The 24439-nt window shown below is 46.7% G+C and overlaps 1 protein-coding gene across 1 annotated transcript in view; it reads left to right on the top strand.

Moving 5' to 3' along the window:
* The first annotated feature begins 449 nt into the window (after positions 1–449).
* Positions 450–24439, top strand: part of NRBP1 (nuclear receptor binding protein 1) — a 25779-nt gene continuing 1789 nt past the window's right edge. Inside the window, exons 1-11 of the mRNA XM_009891600.1 lie at positions 450–578; positions 945–1046; positions 1140–1229; positions 1751–1791; positions 3024–3118; positions 7103–7126; positions 19633–19716; positions 19984–20042; positions 21207–21305; positions 21381–21513; positions 21800–21902. Of these exons, the coding sequence (XP_009889902.1) occupies positions 450–578; positions 945–1046; positions 1140–1229; positions 1751–1791; positions 3024–3118; positions 7103–7126; positions 19633–19716; positions 19984–20042; positions 21207–21305; positions 21381–21513; positions 21800–21902 (959 nt within the window). The remainder of the gene's footprint in view (positions 579–944; positions 1047–1139; positions 1230–1750; positions 1792–3023; positions 3119–7102; positions 7127–19632; positions 19717–19983; positions 20043–21206; positions 21306–21380; positions 21514–21799; positions 21903–24439) is intronic.

The raw sequence follows: 24439 nt of genomic DNA, 5'->3' as shown, positions 1-24439 counted from the left end.
TAATCCATTCCTAAGTCTGTTCCTAACTTGCAGCTTTCCTTTTGTTTCTCTCTGCTTACATCAGTTTCCTCTCTTGAGTTTCGTGTCTCATCACTTTCAGAAAATTCCTCTGGAAAGTTGTGTCTGGGTTCTTGAGACTTTTTTTGTGCCCCTTTTGTTGGGGTTGGAGGTGGGTTTTTTTGGTGGTAAATTAACTAAGGATATCAAAAACCGTAAAGATCGAATGTATTGTTGCCAAGAGGCAGCTTTTACTACAAAACATCTTTTATGCAAAAGAAGTTTTTCCTCAAACATGTCCAGGCCTTCGAGTTTGGGTATGTCCCTTTCGTGAAATACAGGTGCACAATCCTGTCCTGTTAACGAGCAAAGTTCCTGATACTCAAATGAACGATGCGTGGTAATGATCTGGTCTGGCTGTCTTAGAACCCACTTCTGTCTCCATCGTTCCCATGCAGGTGAATCAGCGCAATGTCCCGGGGATCGATAGTGCCTACCTGGCCATGGATACAGAGGAAGGTGTGGAAGTTGTTTGGAATGAGGTTCAGTTTTCTGAGCGGAAGAACTTCAAGCTCCAGGAAGTAAGTCGATGTGTTTCCTGACAAGATGTGGGAAGCATAATGCGTGATGGTGGGATTATAGATATTGGTGACCTTTTATGTGGATTATTGGCTGGATTTGGAGTGCTGTGCTGCTTAAATGTAGCAAATTCAGCTTAAGCCTGGTTTGTGCAGAAAACATGATGGAGAACTGTTATTGTGCTACTTCCATGGGCTCTTGTGTTGATTTGGTCTTGGTGATCAAACCATGCTCAGCTGAGGTGCAATGTAGGATGAAATCAGATGCTGTTTGTTTTTATGTTTAAGGGGACCAAGGCCCAAGAAGAAAAGAAAATGTGGGCTGATGTGGTCTCTGATGTAACATGTCTTTGTCTTTCTGATGTTAAGGAAAAAGTTAAGGCGGTGTTTGACAACTTAATTCAGCTGGAACATCTGAACATTGTAAAGTTTCATAAATACTGGGCTGATGTGAAGGAGAATAAGGCCAGGGTAAGTAAAGCTAACACTCTGTTGGGTTTTCTCACTGTATGTCCTGTATGTAATTAGTGAAGCAGAGGATAATGTCTCACACTGCCCCTACAGGTGATCTTCATCACTGAATATATGTCTTCGGGGAGCTTGAAACAGTTCTTGAAGAAGACAAAGAAAAACCACAAAACTATGAATGAAAAGGTAACTTTTTTTTTTCTTTTTTTTTTCTTTATGTAAGCCTATTTTCACTTAGTGCCATCAGCCTCTGGAAAGCTCTTTCAGCAGAGGATCCTGATGAGAAGGGAGCATGGAGATAACACGTGGCTGCAATTCCTTTTTGTTACTGGAAACTAGTTTAGCTGCAGGTTCTCTTGGACAGCTGTTCTGTGCTGTTTGCTTTGTTTCCAGCAGTTCTGCAGCTTCATATGTGTGGTGTGACAGGCACATCCCTTTCCATGTGTGCATACAGGAAAGAGGGAAGGCATCCGTGCATGGGAGGAGTTAGGAGAGGAGGTGTGTTTTGTGACCCATATGTATATGTAGAAACTAAATTGAGCATGGGAGTACTGTTCTTACTTCCTACACACCTGTACTGAGTAAAAGCTAAGACACCATGGAATGGAGCGTATATTCCTTCATACAAATGGGCTATGAATTGCAGAACTATGGTTTAGTTCCTCTTTCTTGAGTGATTTTTATCCTTTTTGCTCCTGTGTCTGTAGGCCTGGAAGCGATGGTGTACCCAGATCCTCTCTGCTCTCAGGTATGTGAATTATTGATTTGGTGGTCTAGCCATCTGTTTAAGTGTAGCCTCTCTTGTGCTAGAATATTAAAAGCTGTAAACGTACATGCTGCCAAACATTAGCAAACTTCATGGAATGGAGCCTGGAGAGCACTGTCAGTCACCCAGCCTGATTCTTATCCCAGTCATGGTCTGCAGGGTGTCAGCTGCACTTGCTGTAACAATCCCCGAGTCTTCACTTAGACAATACCAAAGCCTCTAAAATTGAGAAACAGGTGCAATGTAGATTTTAGATTCCAACAGTTGTGACTGATATGATAGTGAGTGTGGGAGTTGAGCATCAGGGAGCTCTCCAGAGTATCCAGCTGGATCTAATCATGGCCAAGAGGACGTTGCAAAGAAGTCTCAAAGAAATCAAATTCCACGTGAGAGGAGTGAGGAAAATTTTCTTGGTCTTGTCAGCCTGCAGCCCTGTAGCACCCAGTGGCTTCATAATTATTGTGGTGTGATATTGTCAGAAGTGTATGTGGATCTGTACATTTCTTGATGATGCAGATCTTCTGCAGCCATCTTAGTGCCACCCAGTTGAATAGAATGTTTGGATTTTTTTTTTTTGTTTTGATTTTAAAGACTCTTCTCTACCTGAACCAGAGTTGGTGTGTAGCTAATAACAGCCTTGGAAAAACAATAACCCTGATGTCAGAGCAAGACTCCTGCTCCATAGAGAAAATTTTGTTGCCATTTGGCTAAATGTAGCTGTTGATGAATAGTTGGGGTTCTGATAAGCTCTTGGGAGCTGACAGTCCTTATTTGTGCTGGATGCTAATGTAAAACTAAGCAGAGTAAGGCACAAAAACAGGTAGCCTCAAAAGTACCTGGGACCCCAGCACTGAAGAGCTTTATTTGTGCCCGCTGGAAAACACGGCCAGTCATGTTTGTACAGCACTGAGTGCCTTTTTGATGCCCTGGTACCCTGGGTTTCTTGGGAACCAACCGGAGAAAGCTTTCTTTTTTCCCCCGTGTTCTGGAGGTTGTTTGTTAGAGGCAACTGCTTAATTTTCATGATTCTCTCCTGGCCTAGAGGCTGATGTACAGTCACGTGATGTGCTCCCTGCTATTGTAAAACCCCAGCATGTGCCCTTTGCCTTCCTGTTCTTTTCTGGTGTTGCTTGAGACACGGAAGGGATGAAGGGAGGGATTCCTGGCCTCAGCCTCAGTGGTCTCCTGACCAGTGCTCTCTTCTGAATCTCTAGCTACCTCCACTCCTGTGATCCCCCAATCATCCACGGTAACCTGACCTGTGACACCATCTTCATTCAGCACAACGGACTGATCAAAATTGGATCAGGTAAGACTTGTTGGAGGTGACCCTTGCCTAGGAGACAAACTGCCCAAACAGAAAAAGGCATCTAATCCTTTCAGGGTGATCTGGCATGATAGGCATGTACGTACACACATTCCTCCACCTCCATGTGAGTTGTGACAGCAATTGGTAGTAGAATTCACTTTTGGTTGGACCACCTTCATGCGTAGGAAGGACTGATACCGGATAATGTTTCCCTTGCAAGCCCCTTCTTCAGTTTTTGATCTCAAGGGACTGACCCAAGAAATGGTGCTGAAACTTCCAAGCTTTGTGTGCATGTTATCCTTGGATTCATCTGCTCTGCAGTCTTTTTCATGTTAGTGCACACAGAGTTCTCTTCCCAGTGTTAGGAAGCTTTGAGAGCTGTGTCCACTGAGGCCGCATGAGTGCTTCTTGTAGCAACCAACATTTGTAATCGAGGTGGTAGACTCTGGCTGCAGCAAGCTGCTTGTCTTGGCATCCTCATCCAGCATCTCTCACTTTGGCCTGGGCTTCAGGATGCTCATTTGCCTTGGGCTTGTTTGGCAAAGAGATACCCCGTTCAGGCAGACACCGCTGCTGAAATGTTTTATTTTATAAGTAAGAGGTGATTTTTCTGGCAGTGCAGAGTACTGCGTACTCTGGGTTTTTTGCACCTTTACTGTTCCTATGCCTCTAAAAATCTGTCTGCAGTCAGGACGCATTATGTTGCCTTTTGATGCACCCTTTCAAGTGACAGCTTTGCTATCTGTTGTCCAACTTCTGCAAATATTCTCAAACCTGAAGAGTGTGCACTTGCCATCCTGTAGGCTTTTGTCTGTGTGAATTCTTGATTTGATGTTGACAGGAAAGAATGCTCTGTTTCACCTGTCATCCAAAAATAGCCTCTCTCCAAGCTGCAGACCTCTGTGGCTTTTCTTCCCATCAAAGAACTCTCGTATTTTCTCTTTGTTCCAGAATTGGGGTCTCCGTTCTCTGTAACAAACCTCTGATACATGCCTGTACCCAGGGAGCCTGGCTCACAGCAGAAGGAACACTCGGTTCTCTATCTGCCTGTAGAATTTGTGACATCTTGCTTTTCATACAGGCTGATGACATCACAGCTTTCACTTCATCATCTTTCCCTGACTTTGTCCAGGTTAGAGGAATTTCCAAAAGTTGTGTACGTCTGATACCTGTATGCTGGCAAATAGAACTGGCTCCTTGGCATTCAATTCAGGCCACTTATGTCCTCGAGTCTACAATAGACTTCCCATAAGAGGTCCCTCTCTTTCTAGTTTAGTTTAAAAGTATTATACAGCTGCAATCTTTCTGATTGGTAGCCAGCACTTCGTTTGTAAAAACAAACCACTTGAAGGTGGTATCTGGAGCCATGGCTTTGTACCAGAGGGACGTTCTGTAGCTCAGCAAACACGACGTTCTCAAGAGCATTGGGACTCCCAGTGGTGCCGTTCAGAGGCTGTCTAGAAGAAAGGTGGCTCTTTGAGTGCGGGTGACAAACAGTTGCCTCAACAGTGTTACACATCTGCCTGCTCCCTCCAGTTCCAAAGAGCTTTGCTTCTGTTAGGCATGGTGGGAGAGACAGAGGCGATCAGACTGACGTGCTCTTTCAAAGAGCGGTGCATGTCTGGGTGCTATGACAAATGCATCCTCAGCAAGAAGAGGACGCGTGCTGGCAGTGTGACTGTGCAAGAGCAGCGCTTAACTGCAGTTGCTCCCGAACAAACTTTCTTCTGCTCCACAGTTGTAGACTGCCTTGCTCACCTTGTGTTCAGAAGGGAAGTAATTTATCTGGGAGATTCTCTTCTTTTCTTGAATATAAAAGGAAGTGAGCACAAGTGGACTTGTGGTCAGAAGAGGAATCCTCCAGATGTGAAAGCTATGGCTCCAGCGCAGGCTAGAATTAAAGTTGCCGATGTCGCAGAATGTATTCTTATTCCGGCAGCGCCTACCCAATTAGGAACGTCAGAACTACATCATCAGAACTGTTGGATGCAGTTGAGCTTGAGATTCTCCAGTGCTGCTGACTGTGCAGTAGCCAGACAGGCTATTTTCATGTTCAGGCCCTGGAGCGATAGTTGCTTCGAGGTCAGTGACAATGTTAGCCTGCGCTTATTGCTTCACATAGTTACTTCTTGGTACCTGAAAACTTTCCTCTGTTTACTTAACAGAAGTGGGGCAGTAATTCTCATGTGTTTAAGGGGAACAGCGATCTCAGTGCAGTATGATCTGCTCTTTGATACCGTCCCTGTCCGCAGCACCATTCTGGGCTACGCTCCTGACAGCTCCTCTTCCCTCTACTTTTGGCAAAAGAGAATACTTGCTGAATGCGGGGCAACAATCTGGGGAAAGGAAAGTGCATTCTGCTGTATTCTGCAAAACATCCTTCTGTCTGCTGGGTGAGGAAGTACTAGAAGGGTAGTGCCTGTGACTTGTGTTGCATTGGGAATGGCCAGTTGCTTGTTCCTGTAGCTCCCGTGCTGGTGTGGGAGCAGCCCTTTTGCCTGTCACTCCTCGCTGCCACTTCAGATTGCAGAAGCACGTGCACTAGCAGGACTGACCACTGTTTTTCTTGTTATGCTTGTAATTCTGGATCAGTCTCTTTTTTTTCTAGAGCCACCTGTGCACTGCAGGAAGAAAACAGATTAAATTAGTAGTAGGGTATTGCTGTTACTATTGCATTGAGTTTTGGGAAGAGGGATGAAGTCTTTATCCGCTGCGGGTTATCTGTTGAATGAAAAAGGAGTGGGCAAGAGGGGGAGTTTCTCATACTGCTTAAATGCAAAAGCCATCCATAATCCATTAATTTACCAACTTTTTTTTTTTCAGTGCTATAAAGTGCAGGGTTAATAGATTGAAGGAGGAAAAGTGTTGAGTGAGTGGGGAGCTTTGGAGAACTTGTGGTCAGGATAGGAAAGACACCTACAGTTCTTAAATGTGCTGCTGGTGATCCCAGAGCCTGGAATGTTCCAGCTGCTTTCTGGAGTTGTGGTCAGATGAAAACATTCCTTGTGAGAGGTCGAAGGTGTTTTCTATGTACCCTTCCACAGGATCCACATGCAACACCATGTTGCATCTGTGCACATCTACATTGTCTAACAAGTGGAGCTGGGAAGGGAACACGTTGCGAGATGTTTTACTGTGAGAGGTCGAAGGCGCTCTGGGTGCGAAGGAGAACAGTGTGTCAGACGGGGTGTGTTTGACACTGCTGCTTGCCTGTTAAGCAGTGTTGGGAGGTGTTTCTTGTAATTCTGATTGCGAGTGTAAGAACCAGTCACAGGTGAAAAGAGATAATGGGTTTTGAATTAAAATCCTTCTTGCTGCCCCAGCAGAACTGAGGGCTCAAACTGGAGTGTCTTGTAATGTCTTCTGGTGCCCCTCAGACATGGCCATGTGTTGGCACGTGTATGGTGCCTCCAGGCACTGGGCTGATGCATATGCTTTCCTGTCTTCAACATACCTGACCTCGAGGATTCATTATATATTTAATTGCAGTCTGCCCAGAGTCTCTTCAGTTCCAGATGAAGGTGCCAGGAGACTGAGTCTTGGTTGGTATTAGCTCTGCTATTAAATTATGTGGTCAGGTATGTAAGTATGGGTTCTGCTGCCAAGATCCTGCCCAGGAGAAGCTGCTGGGGTGTGGAGAAAGGTAGTTGTCTGCTGAAGGGGTGCTAAGGGACTGTAGAGCACTCGCAGAAAGAACAGAATTTCCAGCTGCTTAGCACCAGAGTCAGCCATAATTTTCTACTGGGTCAGAGGTGTCTTGTCTCCCTTGCCCAGCCTGGTTTTCAATTAGAAATGCTAATGTTCCTTGTGTAAATTTATTTTTAAAAGGTGACTGGAGGCAGGGCCAGATTCTCAGTCTTGTCCATGTTTTGCCATGATTCTGACCTAGCTGTCTCTATCGACATTAAGTGCTTGCTGTTTCATCAACTCATTGACTTCTATCTTGTTTTACTTCCCGCTTACGGGCTGCTCTGTTACCAACAGTCTTTCATAGGATATTTGCTAATGGTGAGCAAACTTCTCCGCTCCTGTGATGTGACTACCACTATATATGTAATGTACATTATTTTATTTGTGTGTGTGTGTATATATATATATTTATATATATGTGTGTGTGTATATCTATATTTGTAACACACACAAACATACACACTGATTTATTTATACCGTGTTCCCTTGCTATAAGGCTGGTACGTAAAACTGTTCGGCTTAGGTGCATCCTACATTGAGCCCTGGTGTTCTGCGCTGGGATGCAAACCGTTCCTCGTGCTCCCAGCCGAAGCCTTACAGAGAGGGAGCACTGCCATTTGTGAAGTCTCCTGGTTGTTAGTTCTCTTCCTCTCCTTGTTCTTAGAGCGTGCTAGTCCATGGGCCCTAGTGCATGCCGGCTCCTGCATGTCAAGCCAAGCGGATGCGTTGTTCTGAGCTCTTCCCAGCTGAACTCTCCACATACATTAGGCTCTCTCCTGCTACTGCTCTGCTAGACTTGGCTGGGCACCAAACCTGGACTAGCCTTTGCTTTGTGCTTGGCTATCCGATTGCTTGCTTGTAGTTTTAACTCCTTAGATGTTTTGTTTCTAAGATGAATGTTTCGGTGAATGTGTCTGGCTCCTGGTGGCCAGAGAGACATCCTGCCCAAATGAGTCCCTGATTGTGAAGTAAGGTTTACTATTTATGTTCCCCCAGACAAAGCTCTGGTTTTGGGGAAACACGTGCATATGAGGAGGGAGTTGGGCTGCCGGGTGCTAGAGAAGAACTTGACTGCTGCAATTTGTGACCCTGTTAAACAGAATGCTGCATTTACATTTAAAATAATTATTTAATTTATTTTTTTGCCATCAGGGTTGTTCTCGGTGGTTAGAGTTTGTTTCTACTGTGTTGGGAACCTACCAACTGTCAGCTGGAAGTGGTGGAAAGGCGCCTGTTGGAATGGGCTCCGTGCCTTCTTAGTGTTTGCAGGAGGAGGACGTGGTGCGCTGTCTGCATCACTGGCAGAGTAGAGGCGCTCTCAGAAAGCTAAATCTGGGGTCTTGCGTAGCCAAGGGGGAAGTTGGTGTAGTCAGGGCTTGTGGCGTTAGGAGGCCACCTTGCCTTGGGGATGGCTTGTGTACCAGAGTGCTGCAAGCTGGGCGAGTGGGGCTGTGGCCGTCGTGGGGCTGCGTGGGGTGGAAGAGGTGAGGGGGCACACCAGCAGCAGACTGACCGATCCCGAACAAGTCCACGGGGTGGGAACGTGACTGAGCCTGGGCTTCAGCGTGGGCTCAGTTGCGCTGAGGGTAACAGGGCTTGAGATTAACAAGCCACTTCTCAGAAATCAAGTCACCGCTGCGAGCAGAACAAAAGGTCCTGGTTCTACCAAGGCGAGAAAAGCGCCTCAGCCAGTGGTCTTCAGGCTTAAGATGCTGTGGTGTCTCACGTGTGCTGAAAGAGCATCAGATGGTCTGCAAATACTGAACTTCCTTGGCTGGTTTCTTGAGAACTTGTTTTAACAGTACTGTTTTATCACCGTGTACTGTTCATGTGAGAGCTGGAAACTGTGTAATCCTTAGATCTTGACCAGTGATTTAGGTTTGAAAACACTAAATGTAGGGTACGAGGCTCCTGATTTGCTTGAGAATTGAGCTAATAAGGTTGTGAGTGACGTGCTTTCATAACTAATCTTATTTTAGTCATTCTTTCACTGTCTTGGAGTTTATTACCTGATGTTTGAAGACTTGTCATGCTGTTTTTCACATCCTTTACAGACACTTGAGGCACTTAGTAGGTGATGTAGAAATAAAATAGGGGTTACTAGGGTGTCTTGGATCTGGCTTTTTTTTTTTCTTCACTAAGGCAAATGTGGCTTTGAGAAAAAATAATGGATAGTTGAAACAGCAAACATTGAAAAATGTATCATAGAAATGGAAAACTTCTTCACCCACATTGGCATTCATTTAGGAAGATCTAACATGAATTTATGTAGTTTACCTTCTAGCCATACAGTTTTATGTGTAGGGTCAAGCACTTGCTCTACCAAGCCAGATGTTTTCAGTTGCTTAGAAACTTGGCAAAACTAAGGCAGACTTTCATCAGCAGAGGAAGAGCTTCATCTCTGAATACATGTGCTGCTGGGAGTGAGATGTCGCAGGTGAATAGTTCTGCGAGGAACTTTTTTTTTGCCCAGAATGCTTCAGAAAGTCCAAAGTGGTATGCAGGTTACTTTTTTTTTTTTTTTTTTTTTAAAGGCTTTGTCTCACCTTGGTCTGTGTTTGAGCCTTTGAGACTCCCAGTGGTGTAAAAGCCGGTCATAAAGAGAAGATTCTTCACATTGGAATTGTTCTTGAGAAACTCTGGTGAACAAACTGGGTGGAATAGCATGAGGTTAATTTCCAGTTGTAATGAATTGACAAACATGTCATGATCTAGCAGCTGTTATGATTACTGGAGTGGCAAAAGTGGTTACCAGAGACCTGCCTTGATTTTGTACCTAAGCACACAGCCCAAGGCAGGAGGAGCAGCCGTAGGTAAGTGACAATCAGTGGGTTTCTAACTGCTATGGTTAGTTTCTGAAATGGCAACTAAAGCCTCCCTGAATGTTGTATATGTGTTATGATTTAGTGTGTGCTTTTGGGGGAGAGTGTTGGGGGTTTTAAGGTCAGATTTAGTGGTAACAGCTGGTCTCTTTGGCTTTGTTGCAAAGTCACCAAGGGGAATGCTTACTCAACAGATATACCTCCTACTATGTCATGATGGTAATAAACTCTCGCTTTTATTTTGCAGAAGGTTTAAAAGCTGGCTCTTGCTTCATGTGCTTGCCTTCCTTGCTCAATGTACCTTCTGTGTGCTGCTGTGAGTTATATCATTCGTGAAAACACCAGAAAACCATAATCTTCTAGCCTGGTTGACATTTTCAATTAAATAGGATCTTCTAAAAAGGTTTCCGTTTCCCAGTTTAGTGCTGCAGGTTATGAGAACATGCCTTTTCCATGGTCAGATTTGCTCTTCATGTTGCACTGAAGGCACACACTACTTCAGCTTTTCTGGATTGTGTTTTTTCTCTGCCTTCCAGTGGATTTCCAGGATAGGTCAGGGGGTGTGTTACGGTCATCCAGGTCTTCATCTACCCATTTTAGTATTAGTAAGGTAGTTGCATATGTCCTCTCTCTTCGGGGTCCTTTAATTGAAGGCGTGTGGAACGTTAGTGTTTTAGAAGGCTCCTTCATGCCAGTTCTTGAAAGATCACTTGAATACAAACTTAGCGAGTATTTTACATCTGCAGGATGAAATGCTTAGTGTTCTCCCTGATTGCTGAACAGTTTTGTTTGGAATTTTATGTGAAAAAAATTTTTGTAGAGGCAGCAGCACTTGACGCAGGATGAATACAGAGATGCTGTCCAGTCATGTGAGAGGTTAGGAAAGCCAAGCCCACCAGCTGAATCTGGCATGGGATGTGAAGGGCAGCAAGCAAGGATTCTACAAGTAAACAGCAGTAGGAAGGCTTAAGGCCCTCTGCTAATTGGGGTGGGGGCTTTGGTAACAAAGGACGCAAATAAAAGGCCAAGCTGTTCACTGCCTTTTTTGCCTCAGTCTTTACTTCTAAGGCTGGCCTTCAGGAATCCTGGGCCCCTGAGACCAGAGGGAAAGTCTGGAGCAATGAAGACTTACCCTTGGTGGAGGAGGATCAGGTTTGGAAACGCTTAAAAAGAGATTGGACATACCTAGGTCCATGGAGCTTGACAGGACGCACGCACAGATGCTGAGGGAGCTGGCTCATGCCATTCCAAGGCCACTGTCGGTTATGTTTGAAAGGTCATGGAGAATGGGAGATGTTCCTGAAGACTCAAAAAGAGCAAATGTCATTCCTATCTTCAAGAAGGGGAAGAAGGAAGATCTGGGGAACCACAGGCTGGTCGGCCTTACCTCAGTCCCTGAGAAGTTGATGGAGCAACTAATCCTGGAAACTGCTTCCTAATACAAGACAGATAAAACTGTGATCGGGAGTAGTCAGTGTGGATTTATGAAGGGGAAATTGTTCTTCACAAACTTGGTAGCCTTCTGCAATGAGGTGACTGGCCTGGTAGACAGAGGGACAGCAATGGGTGTTGTTTACCTTGACTTCATAGATGGGCAGACAGAGTATGGGTTAAATAAGCAAACAGTGCAGTAGATTGAAAACCAGCTGAACCTTCAGGCCCAGAGCGTTGTGATCAGCAGCAGAGTCTAGTTGGAGACAACGTCACTAGTGGTGTGCCCAGGGTAAACTGGGGCCAGTACCGTTTAACATCTTCACTAGTGATCTGGACGATGGGACAGCATGTAACCTCTGCAAGTTCACATAGGATACCAAACTGGGAGGAGTGGTGGTACACCAGATGGGTGTGCTGCCATTCATGGGGACCTGGATGGGCTGGAGAATTAAGCAGAGTGGAGTCTCTTGGTTCAACAAGGGGAAATGTGAAGTCCTGTAGCTGGGCAGGAATAACCCCATGTGCCATTACATGCTTAGGGCTAACCTTCTGGAAACCAGATGTGCAGATCAGGACCTTAGTGTCCTGGAGGGGACAACAAGCCGACCGTGAGCCAGCAATGCACCCTGACAACAAAGGTGGCCAACAGCATCTTGGGCTGTGTTGGGAAGAGCATTGCTGGCAGATCGAGGGAAGTGATCCTCCTTAGCACTGTTGATATGACATCTGGAGTGCTGTGTCTAGGTCTGAGCTGTGCAACACAAGAAAGATAGGGAGTTAATGGAGTTAAGTCCTGCACAGAGCCACAAGACAATTAAGGGAATGGAGCATCTGTCCATATGAGCAACAGCTGAGGGACCTGGGGGTGTTCAGCCTGGAGAAGAGGAGGCCGAGGGGAGACCTTCTCGCTCTCTACAGCTCCCTGAAAGGAGGGGGCAGCGAGGGGGGGTCGGTCTCTGCTCCCAAGGAACAGGCGATGGGACAGGAGGAAATGGCCTCAAGTTGCGCCAGGGGAGGTTTAGGATGGATATTAGGAAAAATGTCTTCACGGAGAGGGTTGTCCAGCACTGGCACAGGCTGCCCAGGGCAGTGGTGGTGTTGCCATCCCTGGGGGGGTTTAAAAGAGGGGTAGATGTGGTGCTGAGGGACATGGGTTCGTGGTGGGCTTGGCAGTGTTGGGTTGATGGCTGGACTCCATGATCTTAAAGGTCCCTTCCAACCTAGATGACTCTATAATTCTAATTGCATTTTAATTGAATATGCATTTGTACTGCTTCAATCCAAACTTCTGTTAAGCAGAGCTGCTCAAAACAAAATAATTTTCATAGTCATGTTTCTGAGGACTTTGTTTTCCAGTGTATGTCTGTCTTCTGGGAGTAAAAGATTCCCCCAGAGTAGCTTGGTCCATTAGTTATTAATAACCATGCGGTTAATTAGTACCCTGCCGTTTCAGTTGTGAAAGAACTGAGCAAGAATGGCACTCCTGCTGCTCCTTCACCTTTTTGATATAAATACCGTATTGCAGTCAGATGATGCAACCCAAGGAGGGGTTTGCCTGGTCCATAGGACCTTCATTCCTCTGGTCTAGAACTTACAACTTGGTTTTAAGTGCAGATTTTGAATCTCCCTACACACTTTGTTCAGAATGAAGTTGTTTGAATCATCCAGTGTTCCAGATAAAGTGCTAATAAGCTCCTAAGTCCCTGCTTAAGAGCCTGCATGCAGCCAGGATTGACAAGTACTTATCTTACAGGTCCTCTTTATCTTGTCTTAGGTCTATGGTCTTACGTTTCCTGCTCTGCCTACGTCTACTTTCTGTCGTGTAATGGATGTGGTCAAATACGTTTTACTTAAACACAGAGATATCACCCACTGCTTCACAAGAAATCTGACACAGCATGATCATTTTCCTTCCCATCATTCATTTGTACACCTTCATATTTACATGAGCAAACAATGTGCCCTTGCTGCAGAGGAGGCTGATGTTATCCTGGGCTGTGTTAGGCAAAATAATTGCCATCAGGTCCAGGGAGGGGATCCTTCCCCTCTGCTCAGCGCTGGAGAGGCCACACCTGGAGTCCTGGGTCCAGTGGTGGGCTCCCCAGTACAAGAGAGATGTGGACATACTGGAGGGAGTCCAGCGAGGGGCCACCAAGGTGCTGAAGGAGGAGTATCTCTCTGGAGGGGAGAGGCTGAGGGAGCTGGGACTGCTCAGCTGAAGCAGAGAAGGCTCAGAGGGATTGAATCCATGTGTATAAATACCTGCAGGGAGGATGCCAAGAAGATGGAGCTGGGCTCTTCTCAGTGGTGTCTGATGCCAGGACCAGATGCAACAGGCACCAAGTGAAGCCCAGGAGGTTCCCTCCAAACATCAGGAAACACTTTTCTAGTGTGGGGGTGACATGGGCACAGGTTGCCCAGGGAGGTAATGGAGTCTCCATCCTTGGAGCTATTCAGAAGCTGTCTGGACATGGTCCTGGGCAACTGGCTGTGGGTGTCCCTGCTTGAACAGGGGTGGTTGGAAAAGGCGACCTCCAGAGGTCCCTTCCAACCTGAACCCATAAAATCCCATGATTTTATGATTCTGTACTAATTTCTATGTAAAAGGATGACTCTCTCAGAGTACATGAATTTTTGTATGGTACCAGCTCTCTGTTGCGGGTACCACTGGTTCTGCTTCAGCAGTACTTTCTCAGAAGTAAAACATGGGCAATGTTTTAAGCAGAGGTTAGTTCTCCTCAGAAGCAACGCCAATGGAAGTGGCAAGAATGAACAAAGGTGTAAGCAGCGGCGGGGCTGTTACCTGGCACTGGTGAACTTTTCCTATACTGAACCTCTTTGACTCTTCATCTCATTAGATATTCAACTGTTAAAAAAAAATAAATACAATCCTGTTGCTTCTGGTGACTCAGTGTTGCAAATAACTTTGCAAACACAGTTTACAATCCCTGATATAGATCTGCAGGGCTGTGGGATGCTTGTATTTTGTTATCAGCTTAAATTTGCTGCTGCTTTTCCTGTTTGACTCGGTGTTTAATGGTTGTATGCCTCTCTTTGTTTGCAATAGTTTCCTACTTGCTTATTTTCTAGGCTTTGCCCTCCCTAATAAAAATGGATTTGTCATCTTAGTGTGCAAATGAAAGGAGCTGTGAAATGTCATGGTTTTGTGCAGTCTTACACCATTTTGCAGTAGTAAAAATGTCTTGATCGTGTGAGTGCAGGGATAACGATGGGGCCTCATACCTCTCCTGGCCCTGTGGCCATCCCTTTATAGTTGCAAACAGATGATCTTGCATTCAGCTGATAATTTTTGGGTCCCTGTGATGCTGGTACAGTGCAGCATAGGTAAGGTGGTTAATTGTCCCTGTTGCTGGGTTGCATAGCAAGCCTGGGATTAATCTTAGAGGTTAGTTGTTGATCCTTTTTGCTGTCATCTTGGTTTTCCTCTGCTTTCTAACCTGCTGAAATCTGGAGTACAGGGTACTTGAGCACTCTACTAGAAGAGTGAAGTAATATACTCTTGCTTTGGAGAATGCTTAGGCACTTGCAAGAGGCCGAGTGGTTCGACGGCTCCTTGAGGAAGGGCAGGACTGTCGGGCAGACTCTTTCCTACCCACAAGGAGGAGGTGCTGAATGCAGAACAAAGGTGGGTGTGAATTGGACACAGGACAAGAGGAAAATGTCTCCTGCAAGCATGTAGTATTTAAAAGGGCAAGTTGCTGTGTGATTGGGCTTCTCTGCTAAAACCCGCCACTGGCGGCCGTTGGGAAGTAAAACCACCCAGTGCGTTCTTGGCAGACACTCCTGCTGACTGATGGGCGCTTTGACGAGCTGTGTTTACCCCGGTGAGCTCTGTGCCCTAGCGTGTCCTTGAGGGTTTGAGACGTCTAGCAAGCTCTGCATGTTCCTGTAGTAATGCTGGTTATTTCTCTTTATGTTTTTATTGTCAGATTGAGTTCAACTTGCCAAAGGCAAGTTGCTTGTCCTACCTTCTACTGTACATCATGTCTCTTCCTATCATCTGCTCTGCATGGACACCGTATCTGGCTGAATCCTTTTCTAAAATCCGTCTTTCTTTGCTAATTCTGTACCACACTGATCAGTCATGTGGTACTGTGTCTTGTAGTCTGCCCCTTGCTGTCGTCTTCTCTGTGGCTGAGAAAGGCTTGTTTGTTGTTAATGTTGGTGATCTGTCTTTCCTTTTTGACCTTCATTTTTTGTTGTGCTTAACATAACTGTCCTTAGTCTTCATGCATCTGATTGTCCACAGAACTAAGAGTCATCACTAGAGCAGCAGATGGCAGGTAGCAACCATGTGCAGAAGAGCTTGTGTCAGAGGTACCTTAAAGTGTGTATTCTTATCTCTTACAGTTAACAATATGTTTTAAAATGTATGTTCAGGCGAAGCTTCTCTCTGGCGTCTATCTGTGCTAAGTGGCTTACACACCAATGTAATGAACCTACAATAATGACTAGACCAGACCAAACCCGAAGTTTCTTGCCCCAGCTTCTGAAATACAGTCACACGGTGTAACAGCACTTCTCCCTGCCTCACTTAACGTGCCAGCAGTGGGTTTTTCAGAGTTGGCTTCAATAGCAGGTAGTTGCCATTGCAGTGAAGAGTGGAACAGATGTGTGTCTGTCAAGGCCGTCTCTGCTTAGCTCCAAGGCACACAGCGAAGAATCTGGTAGTCTTATGCCATTGCTCTGCTGTTGCGTGGCTTCAGCTTTGCAATAACAGAGCAAGGTTACATGTGTGACCTCTAGACAAGCTGCACGTGAGCTGTGATGTAAACTGCTGGAACAGGAAAAAGGCTTGCCAAGCGTGGCTAATCAAACTCAGCTGCATAGCCAGTCTATGCAACAGTGACAGAAAAAACATACTGAGGAATTCCAGTGGGGCTCTGCGAGTTTGGGGGCACAAGGACCAGAATATCAGAGTGGACAGGTCCCTGGATGACCTGGAACAGCAGAGTCCAAACTGCCTCTCTGTGTGTCCGAGTTGGAAGTTCCCACGGACAGTGCAAGCCCAGCTCTTCCCAGAAACGCTGGTGCCACTGCAGAATGTCTGTAGGACCTGGACACTCTCTGTGTCCTTATCAAGTCCTTAATGAGGCACGGAAGGCCATTATAGGTAGAGGTCGGGCTAGGACTGCATTGTACTCTCCTTTCTGGTATGGGAGTGCCGGTGTTACATCACTGGCCAAGGTTTCTGTAGATAATGCCTTTTTGTGATTGATTACTGCCTCTTCCCTGTTCTTAAACAGGAGCAAAGGACAGAGTGGCTGGATAGTGAACTGACCCTTGCCATCCAACACGGAGTAGTAACAGTATTTAAAGACATGTTGGAAAACGAAGCTAATCTAAACATCGTTTGGAAGATGACTTTATACCTGGCTGATTCTGCTCCGTGTTTGGCAGGATAGTGTTGTCCTGGGTAGTACCGTGCCAGAGTTCCTGCCTGAGGACGTTGGTCCAACACCTGATGAGATGTGCTGAATTTCTGCAGCGCTGTCGCCATTGACACAGTGTGTCTCTCCCAGGGCGCGCCGTGGTGCCTCCGCCTGTCCCCAGGGCTCTGGGCACGGTGGCATGGCGGTGCTGTCCCGGCAGCCGCTCCGATACATGCAGGATCCTGGTGGCAGTTGCTGGACCTCTGACTGCACAGAACTGCATCACTGAGGATAGGGTTTGGGTTCCTGTTTACTCTTACCATCCATCGTACTGATAAGAAAGGCAGAACAAATAGAAGTCTTATAAGTCTTATTTTATATCCTCAGACAGTCAAGTTAGTTCTCGGTAGTCAGAGGCTGTCATGCATGCAATAGATGATAGGCTTAGCAGGGTTCACAAAAACACCTCTTTGATAGTTCATGTATACTGCGTGCTGCACAAAGACATCCAGTATTCCATAAAAGAAGAATAAAATTCAGACTTCACAGCACAAGGGTTTCTGATGTCTTAAATGCCCTGTTCTGCAAAAACTGGGACAAAGTAGTTGTTCTTGTAGACAGGGGGCAAACATGTTTGGGATCAGCGAGATCCTATGGTTACGTTACAGCCTAGGCCTCAGGGGAATGCCAAAATCTTAATGGTATTGGTCACTCTGAGGAAAAATTTGTTCCTGATCAAAAACTTCACGGTATTCACGTGGCTGTGCATCTGCAGCAATATTGCATTTCTGGATGCGATCAGCCTCTGGCCCTTCATGGGGGCTGTCGCTGTCCTTATCTCCACCCCTCACGCCCACCAGTGGTATGCTATAGATGTGAAATTATTTTTAGTTCCTGCGAGCCTCCAGCAGAAGTTCTGAAAGTCATGAGTGGCAATGTGTTGGGGGGGGGGGGGGCCCCTGGCGGGTGTTTATGTGGTGGTTTGTTTTTGTTCTTGTTGGTTTTTTGGGGTTTTTTTGGTTGGTTGTTTTTAAGAAGGCAAAACCTCATTTGACAGTATTAAATTGTTTGGGTTTACAGTAGTGAATTGTTCTTTTGAGTAGAAAAGAGTAAATTACTTGGGGCAGGGAGGGGGCAGTACTGTTAAACCTTGATTCTTTGGCCAAAACGCCTACAGAAAGGAAAGAGCAGCAATGATGAGGAAATCCAGCAGCTGGAAAGACCTGACGTGGCCTCTCCTCTCTTAGTAGCCACCTATAGACTAGACATACACAGTGGGCTACTTAAGGCAGATACTGGTATAGACAAAAGCAAGTTAACAACCTCTTTAGAAGGCCCAGTATGAGAACCTGTTGTGCTGGACAAACCTTGGGCAATTTACCCCATGTGCCGAGTCGGGCACTGGCTGGAGGCACAGTGACAGGGTGAAGCCGAAAAAGGGCTGCCCCACTGGAGGGGTTTGGAGTCCCTCGGGGACTGATCTCGTGAATGTTGGGGCTGTTAATAGAAATGTGGGGAATGTGTGATGTTGAGGTAGGTCAGGATATCCTCCAGAAGCACAGGAAGACATTAGAGGACTGGACAAATTCCAGTTGTAAGTAACTCAATAGTGCAAAATACAAAGCCGCACAAAAGTCTAGAGCTCATCATTTGGGAACTGAGGAGGATCGGGTGTCTACTAGCTGTTCAAGGGGGGGATTTGACCCGCTTGCCTTGTGTGCAATGTTAAGATCCATTGGGGCAAAGTCTCCGGTAGACAGAATTGGTGTGATTGTGTATGGCCCTGGCTGGAGCTCATCTAAAGCTCTCAGTGTCACTGGGAAAATGCAGAGCAGGTCTCAGGAGAAAGACAAAGAATTTAGTGTAGTTTGCTCAGCGCTGTGAAGCTGAGAGGAGCTGGTGGTGTCTGTAAACAGGTGAGCACTAGGAATGAAGTAACCTTACTGGACTCCCAAGATAAAAGCTACCACAAGAACAAAAAGCAGTAAACTGCTCATGAGTGGTTGGTTGGGAAAGTAGACGCTGGCCATTGGAGCAAGCTCAGTTTCCACTGCTCGAATAAGGTAATATGATTTGGGGTGTGCCACACAGCATGGTTGACCTGAGTTACCAAGGAGTATCCTTCTTGTCTGACTAGAGCGCAAAGAATGTCTCACCTCTGAGACTGGGAACTATTTCAGTCTCATTCAACTGGGAAACCTCTTTGGTGTGTCCTGCCCTAATCCAGGAACACCTGGAAAAGTCCCGGTGGTTTGGTGTGTCCCGTGTAAGTCCACATTGTGGCAGTACAGAGCAGGACCCATTGCAGTTGTCCAGGAGGGTGACAAAGTGGGAGGTGGGCCTGGAACTGTGGGACTGGGCATGTTCAAGTGTGGAAGTAGAGCTTCAGATGGGACGGTGACGGTGTGGTCCCCGCCTACCTCAGCGTTTCTCCCTGGTGGAGCCAGCTGCTTCGTTTTGGAGAGTTGTTTGCAGTCTTTTCAGAGGTGGCTGTCCTGAAAGCTCATCTTCTGGGGGGAGTCCATGCTTGTGTTCTGCTCGTTCTTGTGACTGGGAGTTATTCCCTCCCTGTAGCTCTGAGAGGTTTGTGGTTGTTGCTGTGGAGGTGGTGGCTGCCGGGAGGCCTCTGCTGCCAAGGTTGTCATCTCTCCTCATTCAGCATCTTTGCTTGACCGTTGTCTTGAGGCACTTTGGCACCAGCGCGCTGCTGATATGGGGAAGAGTTGCCTTGTAGTTCTGTCCCTCTCCTAGAGCCCTGAGGTGGTGACTGATTGCAGTGATCCTGACATCTCTGGCTGTTCCTAGGGCTTCTGTTGCAGTTGCGTTACTTGTGACAAATGCAATGGATCTGATTTAACTTAGGTGCTTTCAGGACTCGCACTTCAACAGGGAGTCCTTCCCAGCTTGTCTTCCCCATTCGGGAGAAGCTGTGGTCTCCAGGTTTGCTCTTGGAGAGTAATGCTGAGCTGCCTTAGTCGATCCACAGCCGAGGCAAGAAGGGAGAAGGCTGTCAGGGCAGGTGACCTGAGATAAGGGACTGATGAAGGATCAACTGAACTCCACTGTGCTGCCCCTTTGGGCACCAGAGGGCCCTGGAGTTGCATGTGTTCCCTAGGATCTAGTCGGGGATGGGCTATGGTTTCCTGTATCCTAAGCATTCATGACTTTCTTCTAGTGGCACCGGACACAATTAACAACCACGTGAAGACCTGTCGTGAGGAGCAGAAGAACCTGCACTTCTTTGCCCCGGAATATGGAGGTATGGTGTGGCTACAGCTGCCAGCCTGGGTTTGTTGGCCTTTCTAATGCTTCCAAGCTGCTCTGCGTCTTGTCTACAGGCTCATGACAGATGTCATGTTAACAGTTTTGAGTTATTTGCCTGCTTAAATGCTTTAACTCCTCTGTCTTTTGATAGCAGAGGAGGGAGAGAAGGCTGCAGGATTATCGTAGCCTGATACAGAGGTGGTCCTGCTGGTACTGCTGAGTGCAGGGATGAACTGATAACAGCGTTATTTCTGTGTTACAGAAGTTGCCAATGTCACCACTGCTGTGGACATTTACTCCTTTGGGATGTGTGCACTAGAGGTGAGTGTGGAACACTTTGGCTGTGGGACAGAGGGAAAATGAATTTGAGGGAAGGAGATGGCTCTGCGCAGATGCTGTGGTTATGGGTGGGTTAGTGTGGTAGCAAGTGTGTTTTGTTCCCAGAGCCAAATGCACTTTGCCTTGGTGGGATCCCTATCGAGGCTCCCCCAAATGCCTTACTAAGAAGTAAATAGCTCAGTAGTGTGTAGTTCTTTGTGAAATTCCTAACATGTAATTCATCACTCTGCAGGCCTTGGCCAGTTCTGAAGTCTGACCCACTGGCAGGTGGGAACAGTCACTGCCACAAACTGTACTTAACGTACGTGGAGAACAGAACTGCCTTTCTGGGAGTACCTGTTCTTCCTGTGGTACCTGGAGGAGAGGACAGATGTGGTCCATAACTTTTCTGGGCCAGCCTGTCCCCACCTGATACAGGTGCTGGTTGCAGTCAGGCACGAGTCTGACATACCTGATCTCAGCAGCTTAGTGGTTCCTCTGTCCTTGCCATCAGGAGGCCCAAATCTAGGAAATGGGGGTTGTTAGTAGGAGTAGTTTCTGGGAATAATTGTCAGAAAGAGCCAACACAAAGAACTCTGAACCTGTTCCGCACATCCCATAAGTGAAGCAGGAAGAGCACTGTGGAAACACACAACTTGTAGGAAGCAAAACTTGAGCTGAATCTTAAGATGTTCTCCAGAATCTTTTTGCCAGCCTTTCCTAGCTGGGAATTTGGGTATGTGTTGGCTGGAGCCAGTTCTGGATGGCGTTGTGTGCTTGCTTTTCTGCCTGTAATACAGAGCTATTCATACAGCCAGGAGGGACATGGTCAGATTGTGGCAGTGATCCAGTTACTGCTTCATTAGAGGATGAGAATTGTCAAGCAGAAGTACAGGCCAATGGATCATGACGTTCAAAATGGAGATGCTTATTGTCTAAGGTGATGCTGGCACAGTTTTCGGGTCTCCCTGGCAATCTGTTAGGGTGCTAGAAACAAGCTGTTATAATGAGGCAGTCGTTCTCTCTCTGCCTCCACAAACTGTGACCTTAAATAGCACCAAACAACTTGGCTGTTATGATCTCATGCTTGGCAGTGGTCTCCTTGAGCTGTGTTCAATGCAGTCAGTAATTCCCGTTGAAGTCTGACGCACTGCTTTGTGTTTGCAGATGGCGGTGCTGGAAATACAGGGTAACGGAGAGTCGTCTTATGTGCCCCAGGAGGCCATTAACAGTGCCATCCAGCTGCTGGAGGACCCCTTGCAGAGGGTGGGTGAGAAAGGATCAGCGCCCCTGCAGATGTGTTGGCATTGCACATGGTCTCATGCAATTTTTGTCTTTCAGGAGTTCATTCAGAAGTGTCTAGAACAGGACCCTGGCAAGCGTCCTACTGCCCGGGAGCTCCTTTTTCATCAGGCGTTGTTCGAGGTGCCATCACTAAAGCTACTCGCTGCTCACTGTATCGTTGGACATCAGCGTGAGTATGGAGTCCCATCTCGCATTCTGCAAAGCTTCCCCAAGCCGTCAGCACCGCTGGCATCCTGGAAACCAAGACCTCCGTGCTGCCCTTAGCAGGCAGGGACCAGGGCCTTGTGAAACAGAGCTGCCGTCACTGCAGAGCCTGGAGGACTGTGGTGCCCTGCCTACGCCGGGTGGCACGGGAGATTAACAGCCAAGAGCCTCTGTGGTCTTTACTGCTTTTCTTAGATTGGAAAGGAATTGCAGTTGTCTTCACCTTTTTTTTTTTTTTTTTTTTTTAATAGATATGATTCCTGAAAATGCTTTAGAAGAAATGACCAAAAACCTTGACATGAGTGCAGTGTTGGCAGAGATTAACCATGAGGACAGGGAAGGAGTCAAGATGATGTGAGTACCCGTGGTGTGCTTGGAGGGGACTGCTCCGGTGCATGCGGAACAGATGCCAGGGCACTGGGGTGAGCGCTGAAGGATCTCCCTGGGACTCTTCCCCTCAAGTTAGAGTTGGTATTTCACCGCTAATTGGGAAGCAAAAGGGAGCTGATGGTGCTGTTGGTGAAGGAGCAGTCACTCTGTCTGGGCACAAAAAAAATCTGTGGAGGGTAACTGCTGGGTGGTCGAAGACCTTGCACCCGTGTTCTGTGAACAGACTCCATGCAGCCGAGATGTAAATTGTTCCCCAGATGGAGAGGTGGGAAATTAACACACTGTAGTTGGAACAGTCTGTAGCAAAACCTGGCTAAACAGTTTGGGGAAGTGACTCGGACCAGTCACGGGCTTGTCAAATGGAGCCCAACATGTTGGAGAAACGGGTCCTTAATGTTTTCTTAATGGAGCAGCTTATTCTACACTCTGCAAGGGGAAAGGCTGTTTTGGGCAGCTGTCGGTAACACACAGCAGCCACTTAAACTATAGAGGTCGCTCCCCTAGTAAGTGAGTGTAATGTGTGTGGAGCAAGTAGAGTGCCAAAAAGTGATGTTAAATTTGGGATAATGAAATCTCAGCTAGTTGAGGGGTTAGCTAAAAAGACAAAAATGTGGATACTGTATTTCCAGAGAAGACCAGGGTGCTTCCAGGGTAGCCCAGCGTTCGGGGATGCTCAGGCTACTGAACAAAAGTAGCCAAGATGACAAGGGGAAAAAAGCCCTTTAAACCACACAGGACTTTCTAAAAAGTGACATTCTGATCTTCACAACACTAGTAAATAATAGCATTGAATTCCCTTTGGGATGTGTTTTGTTAATTAGAGGTTCAAAATGGAGGATAAAGAGTGAATAGCCAAAGCTGTGCAAGAGAGATTCTTTGCATACGTTGGACTTCAGCCTGCAGAGGGTTGGCTGTCTGGCGTACACCAGCCTGGGACTTGCTTTTTGGTAGTGCAGCACCTGCTGGAAAAGGAAAAAGAAAACACAGCAGTGACTTGAGATGTCAGAGAGCATCACTTCCAGATGATTGTCAGAGTGCCGTGCAAACTGAGCTTCTAGAAAAAATTGTAAATTTTTGCTGAAAACTACCAATGTACCAGGGGATGGGAAAGTACCGTTTGGGCATGTTGCGAAGGGCTGCAGAGCAGTCTGGGGAGCTGAGGCAGATGTGCAGCCCACATCAGACCTGATGGAACAGCAAAGCGCTTGGAGGGGATCGTGACAGGATTCGAGCAGCAGTCTCTGGCTAATCTCTGAAATTCTTCAAAGCAGTCTTAAAAGAGTGGTACAGGGAAGACTGGCTGTTCAAAGTTTTTGTTGTAACAAGTCTAAAAGAAGCTGTGTGCAAGTGGACACTACAAAGCTGAATTGGCTAAGGCGATGAGGAAAGTGATTTACTGGGGAATGTATAAAGTAGGAGAGCCGGTGTCTCCTTGTTAGTCAAAAACAGAAAAAAATGAGGTACTCGCTGTGGACTGTTCTGGTGTTGCTAACTCCTTGTGCTGTGCAGAAGACAATAATAGCTTGCTTTAGAGAAAAAAAAGAACTGCTTTTCTGTCTGTGCTGTGAAGTAACACCACAGGAAAAGACCGTTTCCAGCTCATTGAAAACACACTGCTGTGCAGCTGTAGATGAAAGCAAATATGATATTGGGGTGGCAAATAATGGGAGAGAAGGTTGTGGTAGTGGGATGGAATGTCAAAAGACATTACCTGTACGATCTGCACATACAAAGTGTCGGCCTTTGTGAACAGTCCTGGAGCAGATCAGAGCTGACTCCACCACGGGGCTGGAAGTTGTCGTCACCACATGGAGGAACTGTGCGTTCTTGAGGGCGAGAAAGAGGAAGAGCAGTAGACGTAGGACAAGTTGTGGCCCAAAGGGGAGGGGCTGTCAGTGTTTACTGTCCTCCATCAGCTGCTAGCAAGGAAGATGTTCAATGGAATTAGAGGCTGGGGAAATGAAAAAAGAATTGGTAGGAAGACTTCCTCTGAGACACCACATTAAGAAGCCACCAACACGAGTGAGCAACCTAGGAAAGAAATTACAGAGAGAACAAAAGTATCCCAAACTCTAGTGAGAAATATTTGGGCAAGACCCTAAATCCTGAGGTGTAGTTTCTCGTTTGTGGTCTGGAGCGAGATGGCTGGTCATACTGCGCTGTCAGCTGCTGCAGAGGTTCCCGCTCTTGCGGTGCTGCATGCCCTTGCTCTTCTGGAGATGGAATGCAAGCTCCATCAGTTGGGTGTACAGGTGTCTTTGAAAAACCTGGCTAGGAACATGGTGTTATTGGGCTAGCTTCCAAATAATTGGTTGCATTGGGCAACTCTACAGGGAGGTGATACCTGTTCTGCTATAATTAAAATGTTGCTTCATCCTCAGCCTTTACGAAGAGTTCCTTCCTGTACAGGAAGACTGTAGCCTGTCTCGCCTTTGGCTGACTGTCTCTGTACTCATCCTGCCCACTGACGCAGCTGTAGTCGAGGACATGGGGCTTGAAAT

This window comes from Charadrius vociferus, unplaced genomic scaffold (genome assembly GCF_000708025.1).
Source record: "Charadrius vociferus isolate BGI_N301 unplaced genomic scaffold, ASM70802v2 scaffold1129, whole genome shotgun sequence".
Lineage (NCBI taxonomy): Eukaryota > Metazoa > Chordata > Aves > Charadriiformes > Charadriidae > Charadrius > Charadrius vociferus.
The sequence above is the reverse complement of the archived record's forward strand: the minus strand, read 5'-3'. Positions and strand labels throughout refer to the sequence as shown.